Below are 17,038 nucleotides of genomic sequence, written 5' to 3' on the forward strand. Positions count from 1 at the left end.
GCAAGTGACAATGTCCGCCTCCCCTTCACCCATCCAAAATTAAGAGTCAATCAGACGGCAATGCCCACCTCCCCTTCATATGGCTGGGATAAGGCGCAGAGCAGGGGAAAACTTCCCCCCCCCTTCACCCGGCTGGGATCAAGTACTGAACAGGTGGCAATGCCCCTTCTTTCACCCAACCAGGGTAAGGTGTTGAGCAGGTGGCAATGCCCGCCTGCCCATAAGTGTCCGGGATCAAGAGCAGAGCAGATAGCAACGCCGCCACCCCCCTTCACCCAGCCGGGATGAAGCACGAAGCAGGTGGCAACGCTCACCTCCCTTCACCTGGCCAGGATCAGGAGCAGAGCAGGTGGCAATGCCCCCCTTTTCCTGTTCAGTATGTCCCCCCTACATCCAGCAGGAATCAAGTGGGGAGAAGGTGGCAACACTCACCCCCCTTCACATGGCTGGGATCTGGAGTGGTGCAGGTGGCAATGACCCCCACCCTTCCCCTGGTCGGGATCAGGAGCAGAGTAGGTAGCAATGTACGCCTGCTCCCCCTTCCCTTTCTAGAGCCCCTGTTTTTTTTCCGTCAATAGGTTTTGTTGCTAGTCTGTAATATTCCCATAGGGCTTCATGGAATGGTTTCCTCTTCATGAATCTGGATGTGGGGCATTCACATACATGCATGCTGGAAAAACTGAGGTTCGACTTCACGGTGCCACTGAATTTCAGTTCTGTTTTCCTACCCCTGACTAACATGGGTCCGGCCCACCGCTTCTACTTGTGCACTCTGCAGGCCACTGTGGTCTGGTTGCAGAGGGAACTGGGTAGGGAGATTGGTCAAAGGGGGGATAAGTATGCAGATGCTGGGTCTGATACACTGTCCCCCAGTGCTGCTAGTATCTGATAAGCCACTGGGCAGATATGTGGGGAGAGTGCTGCTGGAAGTGACAGCCCTGTCAGTGGGGCATGTAGGGGTTGTGAAGGGGTTTGTCACCCGAAATGATGAATGTCCAAACATAAGACTCCACCTTATGCTTTGCTGCTACAGGAGAACGAGTGGGCTATATCTCTTGACTGCCAACCCTGCCCCACAGTGGCTGGGACCCAGCAGGCACACATCACACATTGAAGACCTTCCCCAGAGGACTATGTGGGGTGTTTAAGGCTTTCTGGGATGCTGCCATATATTCCTACAGATGACTGCCACATCTTGGCTTGGGCAATTTATGGTCATTCCAGTACTCCCGTTTAACAATCCATACTCACAATTAGTCAGGCGAATTCGTGTCAGTAATCATATACAAATCAGTTTCAAGTTCTAATGTCAGCTTCCATGTAAGGTAAGGGGGGAAACGCATGCAATCAGTTATATACAGAAACTCATGGCTAATTGCCATTTAGCAGTCAATTAAATTCATATAGCACTAAAAGGGATATGACTAATAAATATATTGTACTCTTATCCATTGCACTCATATATACGTTATTCACAATCAAATTCAATATAAATCACAAAATACATCTCAAGGGAACTCTAAGGAAAAAAGGGGGGGAAGGGGAAAGGGGGGAGGGAAGGAGGGGAGACCCTAAGGGGGGGGAGGGAGGGGGGGAGGGAGAAGGGGGAGAAAAACGGAAGGAAACAGGACCGAAGCTAAGTTCACTCCCGGCCAGATGTGAGGGAAATAATTAGGGCAAGATTCTTCAAAAACAAGATGTTAAATTTAAAGAAACACCGAGTAGTCAATATCGTTATTCAGACCCTCTGGTAACATGGTGTGTAATCTAAAAATCCACCTGATCTCTGCCTGTAGGAGGAGGCGCTTGTTGGGACCAGGTCTCTGTATCACCTCTAAAACGGAGTATCTAAAGGTTCTATCACTTCCGTGTATACTCCAAAGATGTTGATAGAGGGGTGTGTCTTCACTCCGAGTTTTGACCCTTGATATATGTTCTTGCATGCGTAGGCGCACTGGTCGGGTAGTGCAGCCCACGTATGACAGAGGGCAACTGCATTGTAGGAGATACACTACATTACTAGTATTGCATGTGGAAAAATCCTTGGGCATTAAAGGGTACCGTAATTTCGGAAATTCCATCTTCCTAAGATCTATGCTAAAGGCACATACGCTACAGTGGCCGCAAGGAAAATGTCCAAGTGGTAAGTTGGTTTTCTTGGCTGGGCTCATGAAATCAGAATGTACCAGGAGATCTTTAAAGCTTTTCGTTCGTCGGTATCCTATTCTGGGTGGAGCCGCGCAACCCGGGATATCTAAAAGGACGCGCCAGTACTTTCTAATAATTTTTACTATTGAGTCAGCCAAGGGGGAATGATCAATGGCCCAAGTGATACCCATCCCTTCGGCCTCACGTTGTCTATAAGTCAACAGTTGTGAACGGGTGGAGCGATCTGCTCTCTGTTTGGCCCGGGAAACCACCCAAGCTGGGTATCCACGCGCCTTAAAGTCATTTTCCATCCGCATAGCTTCTTCCTGGTAATGTTGTTGGAACGATGTGTTACTTTTAATACGTAGAAATTGTCCTACTGGGATGTTCTTCTTTAACACCACTCGGTGGTAGGAGTTGTGCTGTAAGTAAGCTGCCCTGTCAGTGGGATATCCCTTTTAGTGCTATATGAATTTAATTGACTGCTAAATGGCAATTAGCCATGAGTTTCTGTATATAACTGATTACTTCTCCTTGTTGTAAAGCAGTGTTCTTGAGGAAGTAAATTCTCCCCCTCCCCTTTTTGGTTTTGTTGCTGATCTACGGTGGCCAGCTCTGGTTTAGGAAATTCGTGGGAGATTTGGGGTGGGTCTTGGAGAGGCTTGAGTTTGAAGAAAGGAAGGAGGTAAGTGGGGTATGATAGCATACAGTATGACCTCTAAAGCTGTAGCTTTCTCCAGGCCAACTGGTCTCTATGGTATGGAAATGTAATTCCAAAAGAAGTCTGGGCCCCACCTGCAGGATCATTAACTTACATGACTCATTTGTGGGGTGCACTAGCATGTCACTGACATCACAGACCTTTGTTGTGGTTACTCAGTTCCTGCGTCTTCCCTCCATGACCTCTTGATGCCAATGGGAGGAAGGGCCAAGGGGGTAGTTGCCTGTAGCCCTTTCTGCTACTCAGAGGGATGTCATCAGGAACTGCTTTGTGAGCAGTGGATCTAGTCAGGGATGCTAGGGACCTCAGCACGCTCACTCTGCACCCTGGACCATGGAGCCTGGAGCGTCTTGCTCCCCTACCTCAACAAAATTGTGATATGCTGCACATGGTGGGTTCTCAGGATTTGGCTTTTAATCTCTGAAACTTTTGCAGTAATTAAACGAAACTATGGTAGAGATCACTATGAACTGTTGCATTACATTCTAATTTTGTAAGCCAATCTATTTGAAGAAATGTCCATCAAAACTCCAAGCATTTCTACAGCATGACCCCACCAGAATAAATTCTTAAACTAAAGCTTCCAATGTGACTGAAGTTTTTTTCCACATTCCAGGCATTTATACGGATTCTACAAAGTGTGAATTCTTTGAGTGTCAGTTTGCTTGTCAGAGTGTCACAGACCTTATTAGCCCGTTCCGGCCAACGTCCTTGACGTCCTCGTCTTCCCATGCCTTCACAGACAGGACTAAGGGGGGAGGCTAAAAATAGGTGTTTGAAGTGTTGTTACCTTCGTTTTCATGTGTCATTCTCAACAAAGCTTTCGTTCAGCCAAGGGCCTCAAGCCCTTGAATTGTAGACACCTGTATCCTGAGCATAATCTTCCAATAAACCTTTTGGAACCAAGAAACCTTGTGCTTCTTGCAGAAGGGGGGAGACAAACTCTAAATAACTGAAATTCCATAGTCTAACAGGTAAAAAAGGTATCCACTATCCCTGAAGCTTCTTCCACACTCCAGGCATTTATATGTTTTCTCCACTGTGTAAATTCTTTAATGGACAGCAAGTTTATTACTCTGATTGAAGCTTTTTCCACACTCCAGGCATTTGTATGGTTTCTCGCATGTGAATTCTTTGATGGTTAGTAAGATATCCACTTTTACTGAAGCTTTTTTCACACTCCAGGCATTGAAATGGTTTCTCCCCTGTGTGAATTCTTTGATGGATAGTAAGAGTTTCACCTCGAGAGAAGTTTTTTCCACACTCCAGGCATTTATATGGTTTCTCTCCCGTGTGAATTCTTTGATGGACAGTAAGATGTCCACTGCGATGGAAGCTTTTTCCACACTCCAGGCATTTATATGGTTTCTCTCCCGTGTGAATTCTTTGATGCACAGTAAGATCACCACTCCGACTGAAGCTTTTCCCACACGCCGAGCATTTATATGGTTTCACCCCTGTGTGAATTCTTTGATGGACAATAAGATCGCCACTCTGACTCCAGGTTTTTCCATACTCCAGGCATTTATATGGTTTCTCCCCTGTGTGAATTCTTTGATGGTTAGTAAGATTTCCATTCTGATTGAACCTTTTCCCACACTCCAGGAATTTATATAGTTTCTCCCCTGTGTGAATTCTTTGATGGATAGTAAGATTTCCACTCTGAATGAAGGTTTATCCACACTCCAGGCATTTATATGATTTCTCCTCTATGTGAATTCTTTGATGGACAATAAGATCACCACTCCGACTGAAGTATTTTCCACACTCCAAGCATTTATAAGGTTTCTCCCCTGTGTGAATTCTTTGATGGACAATAAGATCACCACTCTGACTAAAGGTTTTTCCATACTCCAGCCATTTATATGGTTTCTCCCCTGTGTGAATTCTTTGATGGTTAGTAAGATTTCCATTCTGATTGAACCTTTTTCCACACTCCAGGCATTTATATGGTTTCTCCCCTGTGTGAATTCTTTGATGGACAGTAAGATTTCCACTCTGAATGAAGGTTTTTCCACACTCCAGGCATTTATATGGTTTCTCCCCTGTGTGAATTTTTTGATGGACAGTAAGATCACCACTCCGACTGAAGCTTTTTCCACACTCCGAGCATTTATATAGTTTCTCCCCTGTGTGAATTCTTTGATGGACAATAAGATCGCCACTCTGACTGAAGGTTTTTCCATACTCCTGGCATTTATATGGTTTCTCCCCCTTGTGAATTCTTTGATTGTTAGTAAGATTTCCATTCTGATTGAACCTTTTTCCACACTCCAGGCATTTATATGGTTTCTCCCCTGTGTGAATACTTTGATGGGAAGAAAGGTTTCTAGTCTCTCTGAAGCTTTCCCCACACTCTGGGCACTTATATGGTTTTTCCCCAGTGTGAATTCTTTGGTGGGCAGTAAGCTCTCCACTCCGGCGGAAGGTTTTTCCACAATCCAGGCATTTATATGGTTTATACACTAGGTGAATTCTCTGATGGGCAACAAGATATCCACTCTGACTGAAGCCTTTCCCACACTCTAGACATTTATACGGTTTCTCCCCTGTGTGACTTCTTTGATGGACAGTAAAATTTGTACTGAAAGAGAATTTTTTTCCACACTCCAAGCATTTGTATGGTTTCTCCCCTGTGTGAATTCTTTGATGGAGAGTAAGATGTCCACTCTGTCTGAAGCTTTTCCCACACTCCAGGCATTTATATGGTTTCTCCCCTGTGTGAATTCGCTGATGGACAGTAAGATCGCGACTGTGACTGAAGCTTTTCCCACACTCCAGGCATTTATAAGGTTTCTCTCCTGTGTGAATTCTTTGATGGACCATAAGACTTCCACTCCAATTGAAGCTTTTTCCACACTCCAGGCATTTGTATGGTTTCTTCCCTGTGTGAATTTTTTGATGGACAGTAAGATGTCCACTCTGTCTGAAGCTTTTCCCACACTCCAGGCATTTATAAGCTTTCTCTCCTGTGTGAACTCTTTGATGGACCATAAGACTTGCTCTCCAACTGAAGCTTTTTCCACACTCCAGGCATTTAAATGGTTTCTCCCCTGTGTGAATTCTTTGATGGACAGTAAGATTTGTACTCAAATAGAAGTTTTTTCCACACTCCAGGCATTTGTATGGTTTCTCCCCTGTGTGAATTCTTTCATGGACAGTAAGATGTCCACTCTTTCTGAAGCTTTTCCCACACTCCAGGCATTTATATGGTTTCTCCCCTGTGTGAATTCTTTGATGGACAGTAAGATCGCCACTGTGACTGAAGCTTTTTCCACACTCCAGGCATTTATAAGGTTTCGGCCCTGTGTGAATTCTTTGATGGACAGTAAAATTTCCATCCCGATTGAAGCCTTTTCCACACTCCAGAAATTTATATATTTTCTTCTTATTTTTTCTGGTAGCAGTGCATTCCATACGGTTTACTCCGTTATATATGTTTTGTACTCGAAAGTCTCTATGCTGTAAAAGGTCAGAATTATTCCTCTCTTTCGATGAATGTTTTCTTTTCTGCTTCTTTAGGGCACCATTATATTCAACGCTCTCTTTCACATCTGAATATGTTTCTTCTTTGTTAGTCACCAGATGTTCTTCCACTTCATTCCATGACTTCCATACGCCTCCTGTTGAAAAGAAGATACATCAGGGTTGATGACAAAGCACAATCCCTGAATATCCTGTCAGAGTTTTCTACTTTGCCTTGTAATGCTTTTGTTTGCACTCTGTGATCGCTCAGGGGTTCACAGAGGTTACGTTCAAACAGCCTGTATCCAGTTCTCACCCTCTCTTTCTCTATTAATTCTAAATTTCAAGATGAGTAAATTGCCAGAGTAGTCATTTGTACAGTAGAAAATATAGCCCAAGTGGACAAAAGGGAGAGTATGTACACAATGAAGGCCTTCTAGTTCAAAATGACCCAATGTTAAAAACTTCCTCTTTTCCTCCCTGAGTTAATGAGGAGTGGTTTGGAGGGGCCTTTCTTGGGAAAGTGTTTCTCAAAGGAAATGTTTTCCTATGAGATCTGTCAGGAATTGATGTGGATCACATTACTTCTTATATTGACCAACCATTGCAATAATAGATGCAGCAGGTACCCTGAATGTGTGACTTCTTTCCTTGGGGAGCCTCTAGCCTCTCACATCGCAGAGATATGCAATATATCTCTGCAAAGGAAGCGGCAAGAGAATGCCTTTTTCAAAATGAACACTGGGAATTCAGAGAACCTACTGCATCTATTATTATAATGATAGGTCAATACAGCAGTATGAAAATGATGATTTTTTTAAAAGAGCCCAGGTGGCATGGGGGAGGGAGGGGGACCACTTCCAGGACAAGAAAAAGCAGTGTAGTTTGAAAGGGTCGTAGCCACTGCTGTAGCTCTGGGCACCATCCCACAGAGGCTGCCTTAACCTGCTGGTGGTGACCTCTGCCTCTTTGCTCTGGGTCAGCCCAGACAGGATACCCCACTTGGGACCATGTTCTGGGGGTGGGGGGACTTGGGTGGTGAAGCTTTTGCCCACCTAGGCTTCCCCAAGCAAAGACAGGCAGTGTGTTCATTTTGAATCATATGGAAAAATAAGAAGGGGGTGCTGTGATGCCACTGATGACAACAGCCCCTTCGCTAGAAAATCCTCATTATTTAAGGCATCTGAGAAAATGCAAAAAGGAAGAGGGAGGGAAGGCCTGAGAACAAGAACCGTACTCAAACTGTTTCCAGAGCTTGTGGATCAACTGCTAAGAAAATCAGGAGTAAGTCAAGTGTGAAGAAAAGGCCAAGAAGAAGTTCAGACTGTGAGGACAAACAAGGCGACAGAAATGCCACAACACCATTGGAAGGAAGTGCAGGCAACACACAACCCCAGGACAGCTACCTGCCAATCCCTCCTCTTCATCAGAGATCAGGGGAAACTGCTCCTCCTCCTCCTCCTCTTCCAGCCAGGAGATGAGGCCAGGCTTGGCAATCTGAGGCCCTTTTTATCCACAAAACAAACAAACAACAACATTAAAACACTTCAGTGTGCACGTATGTTCAGCAATGCCAAGCAACCTTAGAACTAAGTAAGTGTCAGAGAAGCCAGCAGGGTTTCAGACACATCTCAGCTCAGGAAAGGCAAGGCATAGACTGGAGGGAAGCCCCTGCTTAGACTGACCCCCTCCACCTTCTCCAGCTCCAAGCTACTCCAGGTGCCTCTTGTGATACTCTCATGTGGGCCACGCAAAGGACTCCCGGGTAGTAGCTCTTTCCCTGCAAAGAAAACCCACAACCACATAAGAGGAAGGATCGTGGAAAGCGGCAGAGGTAAGTCAGTGGGCCCAGGGCAGGCAGGGTCTGTCCTTCCATAGCAGGGGCTTCCTTACAGTCACTCCTCACAACAAGAAGGAGACAGCCCAGGAGAAAGGGATCCTCACCCAGAGAGGCCACGTTCACAAAATTCTCCAGCATGACTTCCTTATAGAGAGTTCTTTGGGATGGGCTCAGCAATCTCCACTCCCCCTGCGTGAAATACACAGCCACCTCTGCAAAGGACACCCCACCCTGGAAGGAGAAGAAAGAAGCATTTCTTAACATCACTAGAAAGCTGGTCTACAAGAAAGAAGATCCAAGATTCTAGTGTGGCTTAGTGAGTAGAAAGGCAGACCAGGACTTGGGACAGCTGAGTTTGAATCTCTGCACTTCTGTGGAAGCTCATCTGGGGACGTTGGGCCTGTCTGTCTCTCAGCGTAACCTTCCTTACAAGGTTGTTGCTGTGAGAATTAAGCAGCTTTGGGTCCCTGATCAGAGAGAAAACTAGGATATAAAATAAAGAAAGAAGAAGCAAATCTAAGGATCGTAAAACCAAAGTGGAACTCCACCAACAAAGGGGTGGCAGAAAGAGCCCTGTGGGGACATTGGGCTCTTCCCTCCCAGCCCTCTTGGGGGGGGGCATCTTTGGGCCAGAGGGGGCGGTCCTTAGTCACAGGGGCCATGTAGCTTTTTGAGGAAGACTCCAGAGATGTCCACATAGAGGAGCAAATCCTTTTTGGTGGGTCGTTTTGTGGACAGGATTTTTTTCTTCTCTGAACATGGAATGCTACACAGGGGGGGGACCATTTTCCCACCTTCAAAGTGGCCAACCTTGATATCTTGCAGCACCAGAACCAAGGGGAAGAAGCCGGATCCCCTGAGCCTTGCAATGGAGAAGGAGCCCACCCTGCTGTCCCCTGGACGCCTCCCCAGTGACCGCTCCCTCCCCTACCTGAGCTGCTTGCATGGCTGGTCCTTTTCCTTCACCACAGGGAGGAGACACTGGAGAAGTCGTCAAGAGTGTATCTTCATTGCTGTCTGGTAAGGAAAGAAAGAGGCGGGGACATCCTTTTTTCTAAAGATACAGAATAAATATGCTGGGAATGAGGGGCTGAGGCGATGGGATGGGCGGGTTGACTGGAGGCAGTTGGTGGGAGATTCCAGCTGGGAACTGAAATCTCCCCGCACAGTGAAAACTAACCCTGCAGGGGCAATGTTTCTTCCCTTGCTCACCCTCACAGAGGAAAGCATCCCACAATGTATTCCGACATCCACAGTCTTAGTCGAAACCACCTTGAATCCATGCATGAAAAGGCCGGGGGACGTGCCTTAAATCAATACCAGGCACTCCATAAGTTCAGGTCTCCACAACTTAATTCTATTCAATAGGTGGGCCCGGTCTGAGACTCAGGCTTGTACATGTGTCAGACTGGAGCTGTTTCTCTTCACTGCTGACCTCAAAAGAGATCTTGCACCTGTGGTGAATGATCAATAGCAGGGGTCCCCAACCCCTGGGCCGTGGACCGGTACCAGTCTCTAGCCTATTAGCAACCGGGCCGCACAGGAGGTAAGTCGCAGGCAAGCGCAGAGCTGACGCCAGGGAACAGGCTAAAAATCTCCAGGGAAAAAAAGCCTGTCTCCTCAGGGGATCCCTTTCATACTTGCTCTCCAAGCCCCAACACCTCCTCAGCCATTGGCTCCTGCTTTTCCCTCCTTTGTCTCCAGGCCCAATCCTGAGGCTAGGAGGTTGCCTGGGCAACAGAGGCCTCCAGGGAAATGGGCCGAGAGGAGGCCTGAGGCCCGGGGGAAAGGCTGCCTTGAGGCCTACTGCAGGCTGCTCCCCTCCTCAGCCTCAGGCCTGGGCTCCTGGCAACCCCCAGGCCCAGAAAAGGCTCTTTAGAGGCTGAACCTAAAATAAGCAATTGCATCCCTTGTCTCAGGCCAGAACGTTGATCAAAATGCATCAAAGTCCTCATCCCTCTCAGACGGCAAATATCAAAGTCCTTTGTGTATAGGACCATCCAGCCCCAAGGTCCTGTCCACCCTATAAATATCTGGGCTCTGGCCCAGTCAAAGAGTCCACGCTTCCGTGGGAACCAAGTGTCGCACCCTCAGGGATCACCCTGGGCTTCTCTTCACAGATGCCGCTCCTTTTCTGCAGACCTCGCTTCTCGTCTGATAGGTACTCTTCCCCTCAAACATACTCGATTACCCATTTCCCAGCTATATTCCTGGGAACTTTGCTTGCTTGATACACGTATGTATGCTGCTTTCCTTTCAATAAAAAAATACCTTTGTCTTGGATAAAACCTTGTCAGCTTCCTGTGGGATGGACACTGTAAAAGTTGGTGGGAAATCCCGCTAGTTATGGACCTCTCGCTAAGACTGCTCCTTGCCTGCTAATTTCCCCCTATTTTGCAAGGAGCCTCATCCAGGTAATATAAGGGAGGTTCCTGCTCCTTGCACCCTTTCCAGCCTCTCCCGTTCTTCGCTTGCCCTCCCACATTGCGACAATAATCGGGGGCTTTGGAATGCTGTCTGGCAACTAGTAACTTGACAATAGTAGATGGAAAAAGAAGGCAGGAGGCTGTGACAGTGAAAAATTAGGATTTCAGAATTCAAGACGGTCTCTTGCTCCCTGCCTGCTGAAAAAGGACTATGGATGAACTCAGTTTGGCTTCCGGGAAAATTCCCCATACAAGCTGGAGAGTAGGTGGGAGCTGTTCAATCCACGGAAAAGGGAGGAGAGAAAGTGGCACGTGTGAGCAGAGGCTCCCTCTTGGCATGGCTCCTTCAGCAGCCCAGAATCTTGGCCCACCTGCTGTGGGATTTGTTCAGCACCAACCTACTTGCCACCCAAGTCTTTGCCAACATCTGCCATCTTCTCACGTCTCTGCAACCCCATGGTCCCCTCTCTGCACCTTCCCAGTCCCTTACCCAAATCTACAGTGGGTCACCATACAAAGTCTGGGCTTGAAGGTCAATAGATCAAAAACTCTGGAAACCACTGACCTTGAAGGCCTGTGTCAGGCACCCTTCCATTTACCAGGGTTAGATCTGACAGGCTGCAGAGAAGAGCCTTGTCTCTTACAGCCCCTCAGGCTTCGCCCCTTCCCCTACAGCATCCAGGCCCAGATGAAAACAGAGCGACCTTCTCTCTTGTGGCCCCATCCTTTTCAATCCCCTCCCAGGAGGTTGGACTAGCCTCATTATACAGCCCCCATAAGCATGTGAAAACAGGACCTTTAATCCAAAGTCATTAAGATGACAGCAATCAGAATGCTAGGAGGGAGATAGAGCCAAACTCATACAGCTTTGGGGATTCTACAAAACAGGTCTCCTTTCTCACACGCCACCTCCCCACGAAATACAGTGAAGCAGCATCACCCTATCTCCAGCACCAAGGGAAGGGATTTCACACCCCTCTTGAAGACACACTGCTGCGGGGGGGGTCACAGGAGAGAAGATGCTGAATGTTACTGGGAAGAAATACCATAGATGCCAGAACAATTCTGTGTTTATGATCCTCCGCACCCCCCAATACCTTTCTTTTGGCTACATCCACAAGGGCTGATTTGGAGGTAGGCAACAGTTTTTTAAAACCATCTGAGATGTTCAAAGAAAGGACCGTTTCCCTCAAGAGGGACAGCAGCGTGTGAATTTCAGGCTTCCTCAGCAGAAAGGAGAAGATGCTGCGAGGTGCCCCATTCACCCTTACTTACCTCCGCTTAAAATTTATTGCTGCCACTTTCACATCCTTTTATTTGTGTTCTTGGACACTTGGGGATCTGTACATGCCTTCAGGAGCTATCATTAAAGATGTTTAAAATAATTTGGCTTCCGTTTGCATCCTTGTCACACTTACCAAGAGCTTCCTTTTCCGCACTGGAGCTCTTTGAAGACTGCTCTAGCCTTCCCTATCAGGAATGATTTTATGCCCTCCGCAAACGTGGCCACGCTGGCGCTCCAGACCGAGCAGTCCCGGCTCCAGACCTGGCCTCTCCCTCCCTTCCCTGAAGCCCCCACCGTGGGTTGCCAGGAGAAAGGAGCGCTTCAGAGGGCAACTCCATGTTACACCCTAGACCCTGGGTGAGATTCCTCCCTCCCCAGGCTGTGCCCCCAGATCTCCAGGAACTGCCCCGGCCAGAGCTGCCGGGCCTCCTCTCCCTTCTTCAACCCCGATGAAAGCCGAGCTCAAGGCATTCCACAGGCACAGGAAAGCGGGTTCCCCACCACCACCTCCCGCATGCATTGCAGGGGCCTCCTGACTTTGCACAAAAGAGGCCGCCCCCTCCCTCCCCCATACACCACCAGGGAACCGCTTCGGAGGCCTGGATGGGGCGGTTCCAGCTCTGGATCGGCGGCTGCTTTGGGCCTCGCCTCTCCCACCCCCATTTCTCCTGCCGCCCATTCCCTTCCCTTAAAACAACATCATCTGGCGGCACCTTAAAGGCCGGGCGCCATTTCAACCCAACAGTAAACCTGAAACGTCGTCGCCTGGTCTTCCAGGCGCCCCCAGATTGCTTTGCTTTCCTTGCGGTCCGGCAGCCTGGCCCGGCGGCCCCTCCGCCTTCTCCGCGTCTGCGCTCCAAACTCACCGGCGAAGGAGCCGCGGCGGGGCGCGTGGGGAGAAGCGGGGCCCCTTTGGCGAAGCCTCGCCAGGCCCCCTCCTGGCGGTGCCTCTGGGAAGGGGGACTCGCTCCCCTTAAGCCTGCAAAGGACAGCGGGGGAAGGAGAGGGAGGCGCGGCCTTGGCAAGCTGGACACGCAGCACCGGATTTTACGCAGAGGATTCCTCGGTCTCTCCACCGCGGGGCGGGGCGGGGCGGGAGGGGAGGAGAGAAGTCTCTGCCAGCTCTCTCTCTCTCTCTCTGTCTCTGGGAGGGAAGGTGGCAAGGTATAGACCCGTCTGATCCGAGGCTGGCTGCTAAGCAGGATCTGACCCGGTCAGAATTGGCTAAGAGATCCCCGGAGAAGAGCAAGGTTGGGCTCTGGAAGAGTTAAAGGGAGACAGGCAGGACTGCCAACAGAAGGAAATGTGGAAGCAGCACCCCGCCCCTGAGAAAAAGAGTCCCTGGCGCTTCTCACATCCAGAACCAGCTTTCTCCAAACAGTCTAGTGGGTTGAAAGGGCCTTGCTCTGAAAGGGAATTGCATCCATGTCACATCCCCAGAGGGAGAGATCGTGCACTTCTAAAGGGTCCCAGCCAAGGCACAGCTCTGAACAACTAATGTGAGTTATGCATTTCTGCACTCATTAAAATTGAAATATCCACTTTTAGGTGCGATCATTTCTGCCTTGAAAGATACAAAGGTGATTTTGTCACAGCCTTCGGAAAGCTTTGACTCTGCGGTTCATTGGCTTTCACAGTTCCTGTCTGCAGCAGTGACTACTGAATTTAACCTGTTGAGCTCTATATTCCAGCACAGGAAATTTTCTGCTTTGGGTTGGAAAGCATCACCTTCGAGGAGCCTCTGTGTTTGCAGCCTGGGCAGCCTCTCCTGGAGGCGCTACTTGCTCCGAGTCCTCGTGCAGAGCCTCAAGCAGATGTCAGAGAAGCTGTGATCCAGCCTCGTGTCATCCCAGAGCCGACTGGCCAAAGTGGAATGGAACCTCGAGGGAACCCACACCCTGTCTGACTCAGGACATCTCTGCCAAGCAGCAGCATGCAGTTTTGTTTTTTTTACTATGGCCTCACAGCAGTAGATGAACCTTCGCTCACAGTGAAAGAAGATTTTTCCAGTAATCATGCTTTGCAATTTTGTAGCCCAATAAACTTTTATATAGCTTACAAATGTATATTCATACATTATGCTAAGCATTTATATTTTTGTACCACTTTTATAATTACTGAAATAGTTAAGTTTCTCGATCAAGAGAGGGTGTTGCACCAATATAGATAAAAGCACATGACAATAATCAATACTGAGCAATACCAGGCCAAATTCTTGTGTTCTCTAGATGAACTTCTAAACTTTGCATGAACTATCTATGTGTTAGGTAATTCTAACAGGTGTGCTTTAATCTTTTGACAGTTGATTAAAATAGTGGACTCTATCGAGATTAAAGTTCCTCTATCGGAGATTCAACCAATGGTGATCTCTCAACTTAACTTTTCCTGACACTTCTCAGAGATTTGTAGTTCTGTTTTGTAAGTCTGAGTATAACGTAATTTTTTACTAATTGGAAGGTAGTACTATAGAAATTATGAATATTCAGAGAAGCATCAGACCAATCGTTTGTTTGTGCTATCATGTGAATAGACCTTAAATATTTGCATATGATGAGGTATAAAATTGCAAACACAGATAGAATGGTAGAGCTCTGATGGAAGAAATCTCTTGAGAGAATTTAGGTGAGAACTTATTTTTACCCATGTATTTCATAGAAACTTTGAATATGTTAAACTTGGAATGTATTAAGGAATGTTAGCAAACTTATTTCTTATTGCCTTTCTGTGTTCTGATTTTATAAGATTTATATTAATAGCCATTTATATTTTGATTACTTGCTTCATTAAAAAACTAGGGTGAAAAACTAGTGAAATAAACTCTAGACAGGTGACTGTGTGTTTGATAAAGAGTTGCAAAGCAATATTGAACCCTATATAAATAAATGAACTGATAAACATCTGGTTCAAAGAACTTATCTGTTTGACAGGTCTGAGAACTAATTGCTGTAAGCTTTCCAGGAGAGAGAGACATCTTTCTCTTGGCTAGTAGAAGCTTAGTTTCAGACCCGGGCAAAAGCTCGTTACAGGACGTTTGCATGGAACTATGTGCTCCACACAGAGCAATAAGAACATTTCCTTCTCCACTCTTCTGCCAGAGATGAGATCCCAGAGTCACCCTTTCCGTTCTGCTCCCACCTCCAGAATTTGATAAGCCACTGGGCAGATACATGGGGGAGGGTGCCGCTGGAAGTGACAGACCTTGAATTTAGGGGAGTGCAATCAACTGATTGGTGCCCCAATGTATACACAGGGTACTCTTGGGGGGATGCCATTGGAAACTCTGACACCCCCCCCCCAATGGTTATCCGGAGCACTTCCCAAAGGCACAGGGGCCATTCTGGACTCATCAGACCTTGTTTCTGTTTCCTTGCTACTATTCAATAAAAAGTGAAGTGATCAATAGTTGTGTCCCTGTGTGTTTGCTGTCAAATCAAGGAAGCTTGCTTCCCACGCTCACTCCCTACTCCACTCCATTCTCTGGCGTAGCACCACTCCCCTCTTCCTATTACATAAAAGGGAAGCCGTATTACAGACGACTAACTTCCTAGCCTAGTGGATGTCCAGAGGATGCTGTAGTGACAGGGAGCCCAGGCAAGGGAGCCTGTGCCTCCAGAGAGCGCAGCATGGTGGGAAGTGAAGGCAAGGAGGATGCTCTCTCCCACCTCCCCCCCCCACCTTCACCCAGCCACAATCCAGTAGAGGAGGAAGTGGAAATGGCCTCCCGCCAGCTATCAAGAGTGGGGAGAAGGTGGGAATGCCCAACTGACCCATCCCATCTTCACCCAGCAGCAATCAAGGTGCAGAGCAAGAGGCAATGACTGCCCACCCTTCCCCCGTCTGGAATCAGGCACCTTATAGGTGGCAATGCCTGCTCCTCCTCACCCAGACATGATCAGGCGTGAAGCATGTGGCAATGCACCCCTTCACCCAGCTGGAAATCAGGCGCGGAGCATGTGGCAATACCCCTCTCTTCAATTATCGGGAATCAAGCACAGAGCAGGTGGCAATGCCCGCCCTCTTCAACTGGCAGGGATCCACCATGGAAGAGGGAGCAATGCACCTTCACCTGATCACGATCAGGAGCAGAGGAGGCAGCAATGCCGGCCCCCCCTTCACCCAAGCGGGATCAGGCACGGAGCAGGTTATAACGTCCACCTCCCCTTCACCCATCTGGAATCAAGAGAGGAGCAGGCGGCATTGCCTGCCTCCCCTTCATATGGCCAGTATCAGGCATGGAGCAGGGGACAATGTGTCTCCCTTCACTCATCCAGGATCAGGTATTGAGAAGACAGCAATGTCCACCTTCACCCAACTGACATCAGGCATAGAGCAGACAGCAATGGCCACCCTTCCTTAACCTGCTGGGGTCAGGAACAGAAGAGTCGCCAACACCACCCCCTTTACCCAGCAGGAATCAGACGTGGAGCAGATGGCAATGCCCACCCCCTTTACCCAACTGGGATCAGGTGCAGAGCAAGTGACAATGTCCGCCTCCCCTTCACCCATCCGAAATTAAGAGTCAATTAGACGGCAATGCCCACCTCCCCTTCATATGGCTGGGATCAGGCGCAGAGAAGGGGAAAACTCCCCCACCCCTTCACCCGGCTGGGATCAAGTACTGAACAGATGGCAATGCCCCTTCTTTCACCCAACCAGGGTCAGGTGTTGAGCAGGTGGCAATGCCTGCCCGCCCATAACTGTCCGGGATCAAGAGCAGAGCAGATAGCAACGCCGCCACCCCCCTTCACCCAGCCGGGATGAAGCACGAAGCAGGTGGCAACGCTCACCTCCCTTCACCTGGCCAGGATCAGGAGCAGAGCAGGTGGCAATGCCCCCCTTTTCCTGCTCAGGATGTCCCCCCTACATCCAGCAGGAATCAGGTGGGGAGCAGGTGGCAACATGCACCCCCCTTCACATGGCTGGGATCTGGAGTGGTGCAGGTGGCAATGACCCCCATCCTTCCCCTGGTCGGGATCAGGAGCAGAGTAGGTAGCAATGTACGCCTGCTCCCCCTTCCCTTTCTAGAGCCCCTGTTTTTTTTCCGTCAATAGGTTTTGTTGCTAGTCTGTAATATTCCCATAGGGCTTCATGGAATGGTTTCCGCTTCATGAATCTGGATGTGGGGCATTCACATACATGCATGCTGGAAAAAC

The 17,038-nt window shown here is 48.3% G+C and overlaps 1 protein-coding gene across 2 annotated transcripts; it reads right to left on the minus strand.

Annotated features, from left to right (window-relative positions):
* Positions 1-3,260: 3,260 nt before the first annotated feature.
* Positions 3,261-12,889, minus strand: LOC129327250 (zinc finger protein 420-like). Of its 2 annotated transcripts, XM_054975735.1 has the most exons (5): positions 12,752-12,889; positions 9,106-9,191; positions 8,279-8,405; positions 7,741-7,839; positions 4,454-6,492 (listed from the first exon to the last, which is right to left on the minus strand). In XM_054975735.1, the coding sequence occupies exons 2-5, from the start codon at positions 9,118-9,120 to the stop codon at positions 4,544-4,546; spliced, it is 2,190 nt and encodes a 729-aa protein (XP_054831710.1). In that variant the 5' UTR covers positions 9,121-9,191; positions 12,752-12,889; the 3' UTR covers positions 4,454-4,543. The 2 variants fall into 2 exon arrangements, with proteins under 2 accessions (XP_054831711.1, XP_054831710.1); XM_054975736.1 differs by lacking the exons at positions 9,106-9,191; positions 12,752-12,889 and adding an exon at positions 3,261-4,414 and having other exon boundaries at positions 4,583-6,492; positions 8,279-8,480.
* Positions 12,890-17,038: the final 4,149 nt, after the last annotated feature.

This window comes from Eublepharis macularius, chromosome 4 (assembly GCF_028583425.1).
Source record: "Eublepharis macularius isolate TG4126 chromosome 4, MPM_Emac_v1.0, whole genome shotgun sequence".
NCBI lineage: Eukaryota > Metazoa > Chordata > Lepidosauria > Squamata > Eublepharidae > Eublepharis > Eublepharis macularius.

What these genes read in the sequence shown, in the direction of transcription:
- LOC129327250 (XM_054975736.1), bottom strand. Translation starts at nt 8,438, where the DNA reads ATGTTAAGAAATGCTTCTTTCTTCTCCTTCCAGGGTGGGGTGTCCTTT. An exon ending in TGAAGAGGAGGGATTGGCAG is followed by an intron (nt 6,493 to 7,740) that starts GTAGCTGTCCTG and finishes TCTTTTCAACAG; the next exon opens with GAGGCGTATGGAAGTCATGG. An exon ending in TTGTCCATCAAAGAATTCAC is followed by an intron (nt 4,415 to 4,582) that starts ATAGAGGAGAAA and finishes CAAAGAATTCAC; the next exon opens with ACAGGGGAGAAACCATATAA.